Source organism: Lytechinus variegatus, chromosome 17 (genome assembly GCF_018143015.1).
Source record: "Lytechinus variegatus isolate NC3 chromosome 17, Lvar_3.0, whole genome shotgun sequence".
NCBI lineage: Eukaryota > Metazoa > Echinodermata > Echinoidea > Temnopleuroida > Toxopneustidae > Lytechinus > Lytechinus variegatus.
Window position 1 is genome coordinate 20,276,080 of NC_054756.1, and position 12,679 is coordinate 20,288,758.

The following is a 12,679-nucleotide window of genomic DNA, read 5'->3' on the forward strand; positions in this document are numbered from 1 at the left end:
TAATGATAGAAATTTTGTTTGTTTTCATCACATTTCTTTCATGCTTTCTAATTTTTCCCCCTACTTTGTAATTATTTTTTATTTTGATCTTTTGTTCAGTTCTTCATTTAATACTCTTTACTACTCGTCCCCCCCCCTGCCCTCTTCCAAAATATATTTCCTGGGAGACAATGCCCCCTCCCGGACACCATAGATGATTTCTTTTGCCCTTTTTTTTCCATATCTTCTATCCTAAATCTCCACCACCTATGGATCTGTGTTAATGAATGTATCCAGTCCCTCCTGCCTCAATGGAAATATATGATTTTTTTCCATAGTCATAGTCTTACATGTATGTCATACATAGATGTACATTGGATCTATATCTAGAGCTCATTCTCATTCAGTAAAAACTGGGATATCCTTCGAAAATTGTTTTTCTAAGGAGTATTTTTGTGATAAGGTTGGGGTTTTGATTTTCCTAAATTTGATTTTAAGCAGTGATTTCTAGTATTCATTCATTTCATTTCAGTTTTTTTTTTTTAACAGCAAAGAACAAAGTTATTCTTTTCAGGAGAAGTAATAGTTTATGGTACCCCTCGTTATAGCAGCTTCTAAATTTAACATTCTTTTGAAATTGGTGATCATTATGAGGTACATGGGTTCTTGCATGAAGATTTTTTTTTTGGTAACACCTTGCGATTCAAGTAATTTTCCCGACCTGACTGAGATGATCTTGTGCTGAAAAGAAAATGATTTTATTTTATTTCTCTAACATTGAGTGCTGAAACTTTGTGCATGGAAAAAAAATGCAAGCAAGTATAATTTACAAAAAAAATAAATTAAAAACACCTTTTAGGGATTTAAAAAAATGATTTTATAGCAATTTGAAGTTGTGTACACTGTATACACAAAACAATTGAGAGTGATGCAGAAAATCTGAAGGCTAGACAAAAAAAAAAAAATTTATTTTCATTTGATAATTTGAAAGTGTTGAACATTTTTATCATGCTTTTATGTAAAATGTTTGGTAATTCAACTGCCAGTCATTTCATGTGTTCATCTTGTTCCTAAACCATACTTTGTTATTTTGTTTGGTACAGTTTGAGAGTGAATGTAATCATGTAAGTAAAAATGAGATAATAGAGAATACGCACAGAGATTCATGAGGTCCAACTCGATTAGGATGTCATAGTTTTCTTTCATAACTGTTTTCACTTTCATGAGAGTCAACCAATTTTACCCTCTGTGGATACTGGACAATATAAACATTTTGGCCCGTATTCTGAAGTCGGGTTTAACTTAAATTCAAGTTTAAAGTTGTGGTTTAAGTATGGACAGCCGATTAATACATAAATCACTAATGGTAGAGATATCATGTTTCAGCTCATTTGGCTCTCAAATCATTCATAATTGTCTAGGAAGTATATATAGATTATTGTCTTCACCATCAATGAATCAGGAAAGAGCACAGTAAACATAAGAAACGTACAACTTAATTTTAAAAATTTGATACTTTTGGCTTCCCATACTTAAACCACAACTTTAAACCTGATTCTAAGTTAAACCTGACTTCAGAATACGGGCCTCTGGGCTTACATGTGAGAACACTGAATTGTAATTAGATATTCAATGACAGGTACAAAATTCAACTTTTACCAAGCTGGGATATATTCCAAATTTGGTTGTAAATTTATGCATGCTTTTACAAACAACATTAATATGAAACAACAAACCTTTGAGAATGTAATTTTAATGTATTAAAAAAAACGCTTGCTAGGAGTATTGACTTTAGTTTACATCTGCATATTTTAAATTTTGCTGATGAGATAATTGGAGTTCTGAATCACTTCCATGCACATTTTATCTTATCATACAAGCCATCAATTTGAAGGGAAATCTTTTTAGCCAGAGATATTGATGACATGCACATCATGATGAATTATGCACAGTACTTGAATATCACATCCGGTCTGATGTTGAGCTACATGTACACATATTTAGTTTAACTTTGAAATCTTAAAATCATACATTATTGACATAAAATCGAGCTGCGATGTTATTTGCAAAACAAAAATTATACCTGTAGTTCTGGGTTTTGAAAATGTTTGTATGAGATTAAAGATAAATTCCAGTTTTGGTAACGATCTCAAAATGACTTACAGAATCTAATATAATGACCACCCAAGTGTCTGTTTGTATGAATAAAAAATATGTGCCAAAGGATTCTGGAAGAAATTGTGTAATTGCTGAGAAATCAGCAAAATAAGCTCAGATTCGGTCACTTCCGTCGGGTCTTTATTTCAGCAATAATAATACACTGTCCCACGTGTTCCTATCTGTCTTGGTGATTTTCAGTGTGAACATTTTTCAGCATACAATGTAGATTTCAAGATTTCACAAAGTTCAGTTTATGTAGATCCTCGATGATATACTGACAATTAAACCTGGATTTACAGACTTTCTCATGAAATCAGTGCTTACTGCAACTACTGGCATTCCTCTTTAACTTTGAAATCTTAAAATCATACATTATTGACGTAAAATCGAGCTGCGATGTTATTGTTATTTGCAAAACAAAAATTATACCTGTAGTTGAGGGTTTTGAAAATGTTTGTATCAGATTAAGGCCAACTGTACATGCAGGTAGAACAGTCAAGATGGTGGTTTACAAAAGCTTACTACTTATCATTCAAGAAAACAAATGAACAAATTATGTAAAGACAATGCATTTTTATTTTAAGGGAGTATATATTTTATTTGAAATGTGACATAGCAAGATGCACTTATTATTTGCATACATCTCAAACATTCATATGCACAAGACATTGCACTCTTGTCACAATATTTCATTACATTATAGCAATGGATCCTTGCCCAAGGCGTGCATACATGACGTCTTATCTGGAAACCTGTTAGCACCATGTTACATACATCTGCTTGGGCTACAATTTCAAGCTTTTTAGGACCATTTGTCAAGGGGATATATGGTTATGACATCACACTTGTAGCGGGTGCCTCACAAAGATTTAAGTTTGACTAAAGATTGCACAACTCAGTTACATGCGATATGTGACAGAATAGCGTATTGGTCACATATGGGATACAGATCTACTGAGTATGGATCACTGGTAGTACATGTATGATTTATTATAGATATATATAGATTACCGTATGTGTGCATTGGCCCTTTTGTCATTCGTGGCTCTTTTTGAAACACACCCCATACTCTAAAAAAACACCCACCAGGGGGGTGTTTCACAAAGATTTAAGTATGACTTAGAGTCGCACTTGAATACCGAGTTGCGTACGATATGAAAGGATTGACTGCATTGGTCAGAACGTGTCATGGGGATACGCACTACTGCGTATCTATCAATAAGATCGCGCGTTGCATATCAAGTACGCGTCAGAATTTAAGTGCGACTTAAGTCATACTTAAATCTCTGTGACACACCCCCTCCCCAGCATCATTATAAATAATTTTACACTGAAAAATTCTTTAAAGTAGTTTATTGCTTCATTCTTTATTGCACTTACAAAAACACCGGTATTACTGCATTCACAATATACATGTACCCAGACAGTATTTAATAGACATGGTAGACTTGAAATTCTTCCTAAAATTATGTATCCACCCAGTTATATATCTTTGTCCATGCAAGAATAAAAAATCATAATAGGGGTGTATGAAAGTTTTCCTGTGGCTTTTTTAACCTTACCATGACCATATTAGCCTTGGTCCCCAGCCTTAAAGGTAGGTTCAGCGAGTTACATTTCTATGCCAATGGTGAATAGAGCATCAGAACAGCAATTTTGGCTCATATTGATTGATCACATGAAATATCTTCCTTGTGTACATGTATATTCAACTCTACTACTCCATGATTTTACATATATTTCAAAATTTCTGTCATGGAAAGAAAACAAAGCATCACTTCTGTCAAAGAAAACATTTTTGATACTCATGGGATTTGGGTACAAACACAGTGTGAGCAAAGTCGTGCACCATTCGAATGCATATAACATAAAAGTACGAGATACAAATCTGTGTTGGACCATGCGTGGTATGAATGATCAGCCTTCCAACTTTTAGATGGTACCAAATTTGAATTTGGAATACCGGGGTATTTCGGTCGTGAGAGATAAGACCAGACTTCAGAGAGATTGTTTTTCATTGCAATGATGCAACACTGGTGGTAAGGCACGCTAGCAGTATGTCACAATCTATTACTATTATTTATTTTTTTTACAGCTTGAGGAAGAGAAGAATCAACTGAATAACAGGATAATGACCCTCAACACCGAGAAGGATGAACTGAACAAGAAACTAAAGGATGCGGTTGAAGGTAGGTCAAGTAGCCAATGCTGGGTGTGATTGTGACTTCTTACCAGATTGCTAGGAATGCATGCGTGCTTATAAACAAGCCAACACCGGACAAATGGCTTAATGTCCTCTCTGAGGGACATGGTTATGAGAATAAATGTGTTATTGAAGGGCAGTAGTGCACCATTAACCCTAAAAAGACTGGGGGGGGCTGATTCAGCCCCCCCCTCGACATTTTTCGCGATAAATCCGCCGCGCGAAATTTTTTGACCGCGTCGCTCGCTGACTTTTTACTTTCAAGTCTCGCGCAACTTTTGAGACCAAAATTGTGACCCCCGGGTACGCGGTTCAAAAATTACGCAACATTTCGTAAGTGCATGCAGACCCAAAATTACTCAAAAACGTGAATTTGTGTACAAATCCAATGCAAATAGTGTTTTTAGCCAAAATTCATAAATGTATCATTATTTTTCCTTTTACTGCTTAAAATCAATCAATTTTATCTTGTTTATGGTCAAAATAAAGTCCCCGACAATTTCCATTGAAAAAACAATAAAAAACAAAAAGTCGAAAAACAAAGAAATACATAAGAAATTTAGAAAACAATAGAATACATAAGAAAATAAATGTGATTTTGAAATTTTTTTAAAATCAATTTGATCAGATGCCTATCTAGAGTATGTGAAACAAAAATTAGCATTTCAGGGGCATTATTTTATTAATTAGAGCAAACTTATGATTTTACGCATAAATTAGCATAATTGATGAGACATGAGATTTTTTGCAGAAATTGATGTTATAGTTTTGTAGATAATGCCATGGGTAATGCATGTGCCAATTTTCGTCGTGATCGCGCGATCGACAGCCGAGATCATAAGGGGGGGCTGAATCAGCCCCCCCCCAGTCTTCTTAGGCGTCAAAATAGCCCAGTCTATTTAGGGTTAAGGTATTGGAATGTGTGTCATTGGATTGCTATGCCACCGCTCTCCCGACTGAGCTATCGTACCTCCTGGGCTGTTCCGATCAATCGCAACTATGGAAAGCCAGCAAAGTCAAGATATAAATGCATGTTTGTTCGAAATTTGTTCTAGATATGAATCCATAAATTCATTGATTTCTTGACAATTTGGTGTTTTCTCCTTTGTTTACAGAGGACATTTTACAAATTTTCTGTATAAAAAAATTATGACACTGATGGATTTCCAGAGTTATGGTTGATTGGATCAATCATTACTCTTTGTAAGATGGAGCCCAGGTGATGAAAAATCTCTTTGAGCTGGAGTACCTTCTTCTTGGAAAATGTAGAGCTTGAAAACCTTTGTTTAAAGTGCTACATATATATAAATGCTGCATAGTATTAGTATTTCAGTGTAGGGTTTCAGAGGCAGCATTATTCAAAAGTTATGTCGCGCTCCTCTTAGAAAGAAAAAAAATATCAAATCATTCCTTATTTTGTTGTCATCAGAGTACAAGGGGCACTGGAAAAACATGATGGTACAAAATAAGGAAATTTGATTTCCTGGGGGGGGGGGGTTTCAAGCTTGGCACTAATCTCATACAATCCATCCCTCTTGTAGAATTCTCTCAAAGCAATCTTCGTGATACATGTATGTCAAGATATCTTCACCTCATACGACCCGTTTGTCTTCTTACCCATCCTTACAGCACAAGATGCACTGGAGACCAAGAACGCTGACCTGGAGAAACAGATGGAGCACAACAAGAAGCTCTTTGCCGAAGAGAAGCTCAAGAAGGAGCAGGCCGTCAGCAAGCTGGCCGAGATCATGAGCCGACACGAGTTCACCAAGTCAAGGAAGGGTAAGAAGGTCAGTCAAGCCCAACTGAGCCAGAAAGAGAAAGAGTGCCGGAAGCTCCAGCAGGAGCTCAACCAGGAGAGGGATAAATACAGTCAGATGGTCACCAAGTTTACCAAGGAGAAGGAAGAACTCACTGTGGTAAGTTTTGGTATTCAGGTTCTGATCTCTTCTACAATGTTTTCATGTGCAATAGGTATGTAGTTGAAGCCAGCCTTGAGGCCACATTTTGCCAGCCTTGGCATTGTGCCTAGTCTTGTGAACAAAATCTATGGGAGAATGTTTTCTCGAGCTGCCTGGCGACTTACAAGTACCGACCTCGGGTATATCCCTTAGTGTACATTTATCAATCAGATATGATTATTAAATGTCTGGGATCGACATGTAATGTCACCCTCCAAAAGATGTTTGAAAAGCAATGTCAATAAAATGTCTTGCCCAGGGGCATGAGAGCAGTGTAAAAACAAATTACAAGACATGACAAAAAAAACAAGATATAGAGAATATACTGATAGGTGGCAAGCAGATGTATTGTTTTATGTTTTGCTTAAAATTATTAAGTACAAATAATCCCAACAGCATCCCAATCATGTGCATGTATGAGAGCTTAAATATGTACGCTCTTTCATTTGATACAAAATTTGTCATGATAGTACTTAAAATTTTGAAGATATAGTCAATTTTATGACGTTTGATAAGCGAACAAATTTCACTGAATTCCATGGATGTTTGTAAGCTTTTGGCCTCAACTGTATGTATATGTATATACAAATTAATTAGTTTATATTTCCTCTTCTTACAGCAATATCAAGATGAGTATGTCAAGCATTATGAGCTCCAGCTTGATTTGGACAGCCGAGACAGTGAGCTTGAACAACTCCAGCAGCAGATTAAGAACCTTACAGCTTTACAGGCTTCTGATATTGGGAGTATCAACAGTGCTGGCGAGGCAGAGAATGGCCAGGGTATGTTGAACAATGTGGCTCTAATGAATACAACATTCTTGCATAGATTTGATTATAATTTACTTCTTATTTGGTTCTGAAATTATTATGGTGTGATGATGTGAAGTATAGGGATGTAATTGCAATTTCACATTAAAAATTATTTTGTTTGGTAGCCCGACCAAAATAAAAACTTTATTTTTTTCTGGTGTGAAATCATTTTTTTTCTTAATGAGCTGGGAATTTCAGGGTATAAACTTTTTAACTTTGGCCTTTTTTAAAAGGATAATTGAATATTACTACGAGCAATCAATAAATATTTTCCAAAATAAATGTAAATTTTCACAGAATATATCTCCCCTTACCCCCCCCCCATGCAAAAAAAGATGATAATAATAATAAAAATGAAAAAAATTAATGGTCACTTCAGTTGAGCAGATTGAAATGTTTGCTAACACTCCAATATATTTCACATTATTGAACTGTGACTAAGGCTTTATACAGACTTTAATGTACAATATAAATATTCTATTATATGAATGATTTTGGAGATATGTTTTTATTATCTTTGTATTTTAAGGTGGTAGACTAGAGGGTTGGTTATCTTTGCCCGGTAAGAACCTTCGCCGCCATGGTTGGAAGAAACATTTTGTTGAAGTGAGCTCGAAGAAGATCCTTTTCTACGAATCGGAGGAACAGAAGGAGAAAAAGAAGCCGTATCTGGTGCTAGCAATAGAGTAAGTTTCCATTTGAATTTCAGAAGATATTTTAGTAAGAGAAACCTTATCTGATACTAGCGATATACATGTAGTAACTTTCTATTTGAACTTTAAAAGATGTTATAGTAAAAGAAACCTTATCTGATGCTTGCAATAGACCAAGTTTCCATTTGAACTTCAGAGGATATTATAATAGGAAAAGAATTAATGTCTGGTGCTAGCTAGAATGTTAGTTCCATATGAATTTTAAGCAATATATTAACAAACAGGAACCTTATCTGATACTAGCAAAAGAGTAAATTCCAATTTGAATGTTGGATTATACGTTATTAATATATTCAATCGGAAAAGGTGAGCAGTTAAAACTCTGACGCGATTTGTAAAATCTTTTTAATCATCAAATTCCTGTTGACTTGTGCACAAGTAAAATACCATTCATATACATGTACAGTGTTGCGTAACAAATAATAACATTTTATTGTCTCAGGGTAACCACTTCAGTTAGACAACTGCTGTTTCAATGGGTCCTACATATAACACGTGTTATTATACTCTTCTTCAATCTAATTACTGAGCCTGGTTAAAAACAATTGTGTTGAAAGATTCTTCATTTCATTTTCTATTATACAAGTGTTGAAAACGTTCTGCCTTTCAATGTTATCTCTACTATGAAGTAAACTCTTCCATGTGCGAGCTGTGACTCAGGGTGATGTCATCAGAGCCGAAGCGAGAGACATCCCAAGAATCTTCCAACTACTCTATGCAGGGGAGGGAGAGAACAGGAGGGTCGTCCCTGACGAAGCAAATGAAAATCCAGAGGTATGTGTTAATGTCCATGTACAGTCAAACCACCTATCTATAAGGTTTGTTTCCAATTTGTCTTTAACCCTAAAAAGACTGGGGGGGGGGGCTGATTCAGCCCCCCCCTCGACATTTTTCGCGATAAATCCGCTGCGCAAAATTTTTTGACCGCGTCGCTCGCTGACTTTTTACTTTCAAGTCTCGCGCAACTTTTGAGACCAAAATTGTGACCCCCGGGTACGCGGTTCCAAAATTACGCAACATTTCGTAAGTGCATGCAGACCCAAAATTACTCAAAAACGTGAATTCGTGTACAAATCCAATGCAAATAGTGTTCTTAGCCAAAATTCATAAATGTATCATTATTTTTCCTTTTACTGCTCAAAATCAATTAATTTTATCTTGTTTATGGTCAAAATAAAGTCCCTGACAATTTCCATTGAAAAAACAATAAAAAACAAAAAGTCAAAAAACAAGGAAATACATAAGAAATTTAGAAAACAATAGAATACATAAAAAAATAAATTTGATTTTGAAATTTTTTAAAAATCAATATGATCAGATGCCTATCTAGAGTATGTGAAACAAAAATTAGCATTTCAGGGGCATTATTTTATTAATTAGAGCAAACTTATGATTTTACGCATAAATTAGCATAATTAATGAGACATGAGATTTTTTGCCAAATTTGATGTTATAGTTTTGTAGATAATGCCATGGGTAACGCGTGTGCCAATTTTCGTCGCGATCGCGCGATCAACAGCCGAGATCATAATCAGCCCCCCCCCCAGTCTTTTTAGGCGTCGGAATAGCCCAGTCTATTTAGGGTTAAATGTCAATTTGTCTAATTACCAACTCGTCTACTATCGTTTGGTCTATTGTCGGATCGTCCACTATCCACATAGTCTAATTGCCATTTTGTCCACTCACCATTTTGTCTAATAACCAGTTGGTCCAGTAGCCATGTAGTCCATATACCATTTGATCTAATTGGACTAGGTGTTAATTGGACGAAATGAATGAAAATAAAATGGATATTACACCAACTGGTTGTGAGATGAAAATGGTCAAAGACAAACTGGTGATTAGACGAAGTGATGATTGGACCAAATGGTTATAAGACGAAATGTTGATGGATGGAATGGCATAAGACTGTATGAAGTCAGACCATGTGGAGAGTGGGCGAGTGGGCATTAGACCAAAGGGTACCCGAGGGAAACAGAAATAGCAGCCACTGTAGACAGGTAGCCTTTATAAACAGGTTCTGTAACACATATTTATTTCAAATGGGAGAAAATTTTGTCGGGTGCTAATGACTGCTTTTCACTATAGACTGATATCCGCTAAGACAGGTTTGGCTCTGTGCCAGGAGAGCATTTTATTTGTAGTCATTTCAGTCAGCATTTTCTCTCATTTGGATGGTTGTTGAATCTTTTACTCTGATGACACTCCCTGCTTCCACTTCTTTCTGTTTTGTGTAAATCCTCTTCATTAGACAACCTTACTGCTTTCCTTTTTTCACCAACTTTTCTCTTGTAAGCCTCCATCTTCGACTAGAATGGTCATTTCATTACGATAGCACCTGCAATTTATCCATATGACTGAGCAAACAAGTTTAAAATTTGGTAGAACTGGAGAAATGATGAAATTTGCACTTTCACTTTGTACTCTCAAATTTGCACAATCAGCTGAGCTCGAAAACTTGCATGTATATATGGTTGCACTTGGTAGAGTTGCTGTGCTAACTGTTGCCGGAAATGCATGTCCCAGTAAAATGACCCTTTTGATATTGACGTAATGTCGCCAAGGATCAGCTATCGATAAGGAGAATATGAAGAGAATGTACACATGCCAAGGATGTAGTATAATGTGGTGAGCAGTGAAGGGGTTAAACTGAAATTATTTATTCTTTTACTTTGTCAACAGGGAGACGAGGATGGCACTATTGTACACAAGAACCATAAGTTTACTATTGTCCATTACCACATGCCTACCACGTGTGAGTGCTGTGGTAAAACCCTCAGTCATCTCGTCAGGCCTCCACCTTCTTTGGAATGTAAATGTAAGTACTTACAAACCAATGCTATTATACTTAATGAATTTAGTAGTTGTACAGATATTTTGCAAATGAAGATAATATAAAGGATGAAGTATATATTTGGGGAATGAAGATGAATGCAAGAAATGTATAGCAACTCAGAGAACAAAGAATAACAATACATGTACATAATAGATATTAACCAACTTAATTGAAATGAATCGAGTAGTATGGTAGTTGAAGCACTCGTAGTAGCAGCAGTAGTTCAGATGATAATACAAAGAATGTAGTACTCCTTTGGCAAGGCGTTAATCCACACTTTGCCACTCTCGACCCAGGTGCTAAATGGGTACCCGGTAGGATGCGAAAGATATTGTATGTTTGATTTTGCCAGCGCCATAATGTGGCTGCGATGAATGCAAGGAATGCTCCCCAGGGAGTGGAAATTGTGCACTTTTCATGCTTGATTGAAATGAATCCAATGACCGGGGTAATAATATGCTGTAACGCGCTTTGGGCCATTCTGGGAAAAGCGCTTTATAAAAATTGGCTATTATTAGTAGTATTTATTTGAAAATTAAAACAATATAAGGAATACATACCAATTCAGAGAACAAAGAGTGAACAGAGGCAGAAAGAGTTAACTAACATCATTACCTTCGATGTTGGCATACTGTCATTTATTCCTCTGTAATCTTCATTTATTTGTTTTCTCATTTTGGTGCAGTATGTCGCTTAAAAGTACACAAGGAACATTATGACAAGCAAGAAGAATTTTGCCCTCCATGTAAAGGTAAGAGGCATCTCATTTTAATGTCGTCTGGAGGCCTTAGGGAAAGGAGATAATACAAGAGGGGGAGAGGTGCAAAGAATAACAACTTATAGAATTTTACCAACTTCATAACTTACATGTATAATAAATGATATTTGTCAGTTGATGATGTTTGGTCCGTAGCCTAGATTATCAAGCATGCATTGGAATTTTTCAACAACCATTCTGCTAGTTTAAGACTTGATTTTGTGGTTGTATACTGCAGCAGTGCCCAGGAATTAACATTGTTATGGGTTGTTTTGTCAAAAAAAAACATTGAAACATCATATGAGCATTTTTTTTTGTGTGTGTGTTTTTTTTTAAATACAGAATGTACATTTTTTTTTTATGTAGTGAGAGGCGGGAAAAAGATAATTTAATGATACCATTTAATGAAAGCGTCAATTCGCTATTAACAGTGAATGAACAACACTTGGGGGTATTTCATTAAAAAAAATTGCCATTGACTAAAATGTCTTATTACTATTGGAAAGTACTATTGACCTTTTTTAAATTTGCCTTCATTGTGATTGACTGCTGTTCCCTGTTGCCATGGTAATTGACATAATGTCAAAGTTACAATAGTTGTTTCTCTCTATAAAGGGCCCCTCTTTGCATTTATGAAAGGCATGCTTAGTTTCTAATCTGATTTCTTTTTCTTTCATTGCAGTTAACATCGATGCAGAGACAGCCAAGCATATGTTACTCATGGCCAACTCCAAAGAGGAACAACAAAGGTGGATCAGTAAACTTGCGAAACAGATTCAAGATAAACGAGTGTCATTGCCAAGAACTTCATCTATTGGCTCCTCTCCAAGGTAAGCTCTATGGTGTCTATGATTTGGCAAATCTGCGTATCTATGTTTATGTACTTTGACTTGGAAGTCAGATGGTGAAGTCAAAGATCATTTTCAGGGGAGCGTTTCATCATCACTTTTGTACAAGTTGTGAGATCTGACAACTTTCCTCGATTTTGATTGGCTAAGAAGCACTGTTACTATGATAATTGTCGGACATGTCCTTTCATGAAAAGCTCCCGGGGGGGGGGGGGCGATTCATGAACATTTTTGTCTGACAAGTTGTCAGATCTGACATCTTTCCTTGATTCTGATTGGCTGAGAGGCACTGTCCCTATAGTAACTGTCGGATAAAATGGGACTTGTCGGATAAAACGTCCGACAAGTCCTTTCATGAAATGCTCCCCAGGTCAAATATTAGTTTACCTGCAAGGCTCTTACATGACAGA

General features: G+C 36.0%; 1 protein-coding gene across 3 annotated transcripts in view; it reads left to right on the forward strand.

The window, feature by feature from the left end:
* The window catches only part of LOC121431036 (rho-associated protein kinase 2-like), an 87,184-nt gene that overhangs the window by 66,940 nt on the left and 7,565 nt on the right, over positions 1-12,679 (forward strand). For all 3 annotated transcript variants that reach the window (XM_041628498.1, XM_041628499.1, XM_041628500.1), the window contains 8 exons: positions 4,235-4,328; positions 5,972-6,261; positions 6,923-7,085; positions 7,645-7,801; positions 8,458-8,602; positions 10,511-10,646; positions 11,350-11,415; positions 12,104-12,251. In XM_041628498.1, the coding sequence (XP_041484432.1) occupies positions 4,235-4,328; positions 5,972-6,261; positions 6,923-7,085; positions 7,645-7,801; positions 8,458-8,602; positions 10,511-10,646; positions 11,350-11,415; positions 12,104-12,251 (1,199 nt within the window). The remainder of the gene's footprint in view (positions 1-4,234; positions 4,329-5,971; positions 6,262-6,922; positions 7,086-7,644; positions 7,802-8,457; positions 8,603-10,510; positions 10,647-11,349; positions 11,416-12,103; positions 12,252-12,679) is intronic.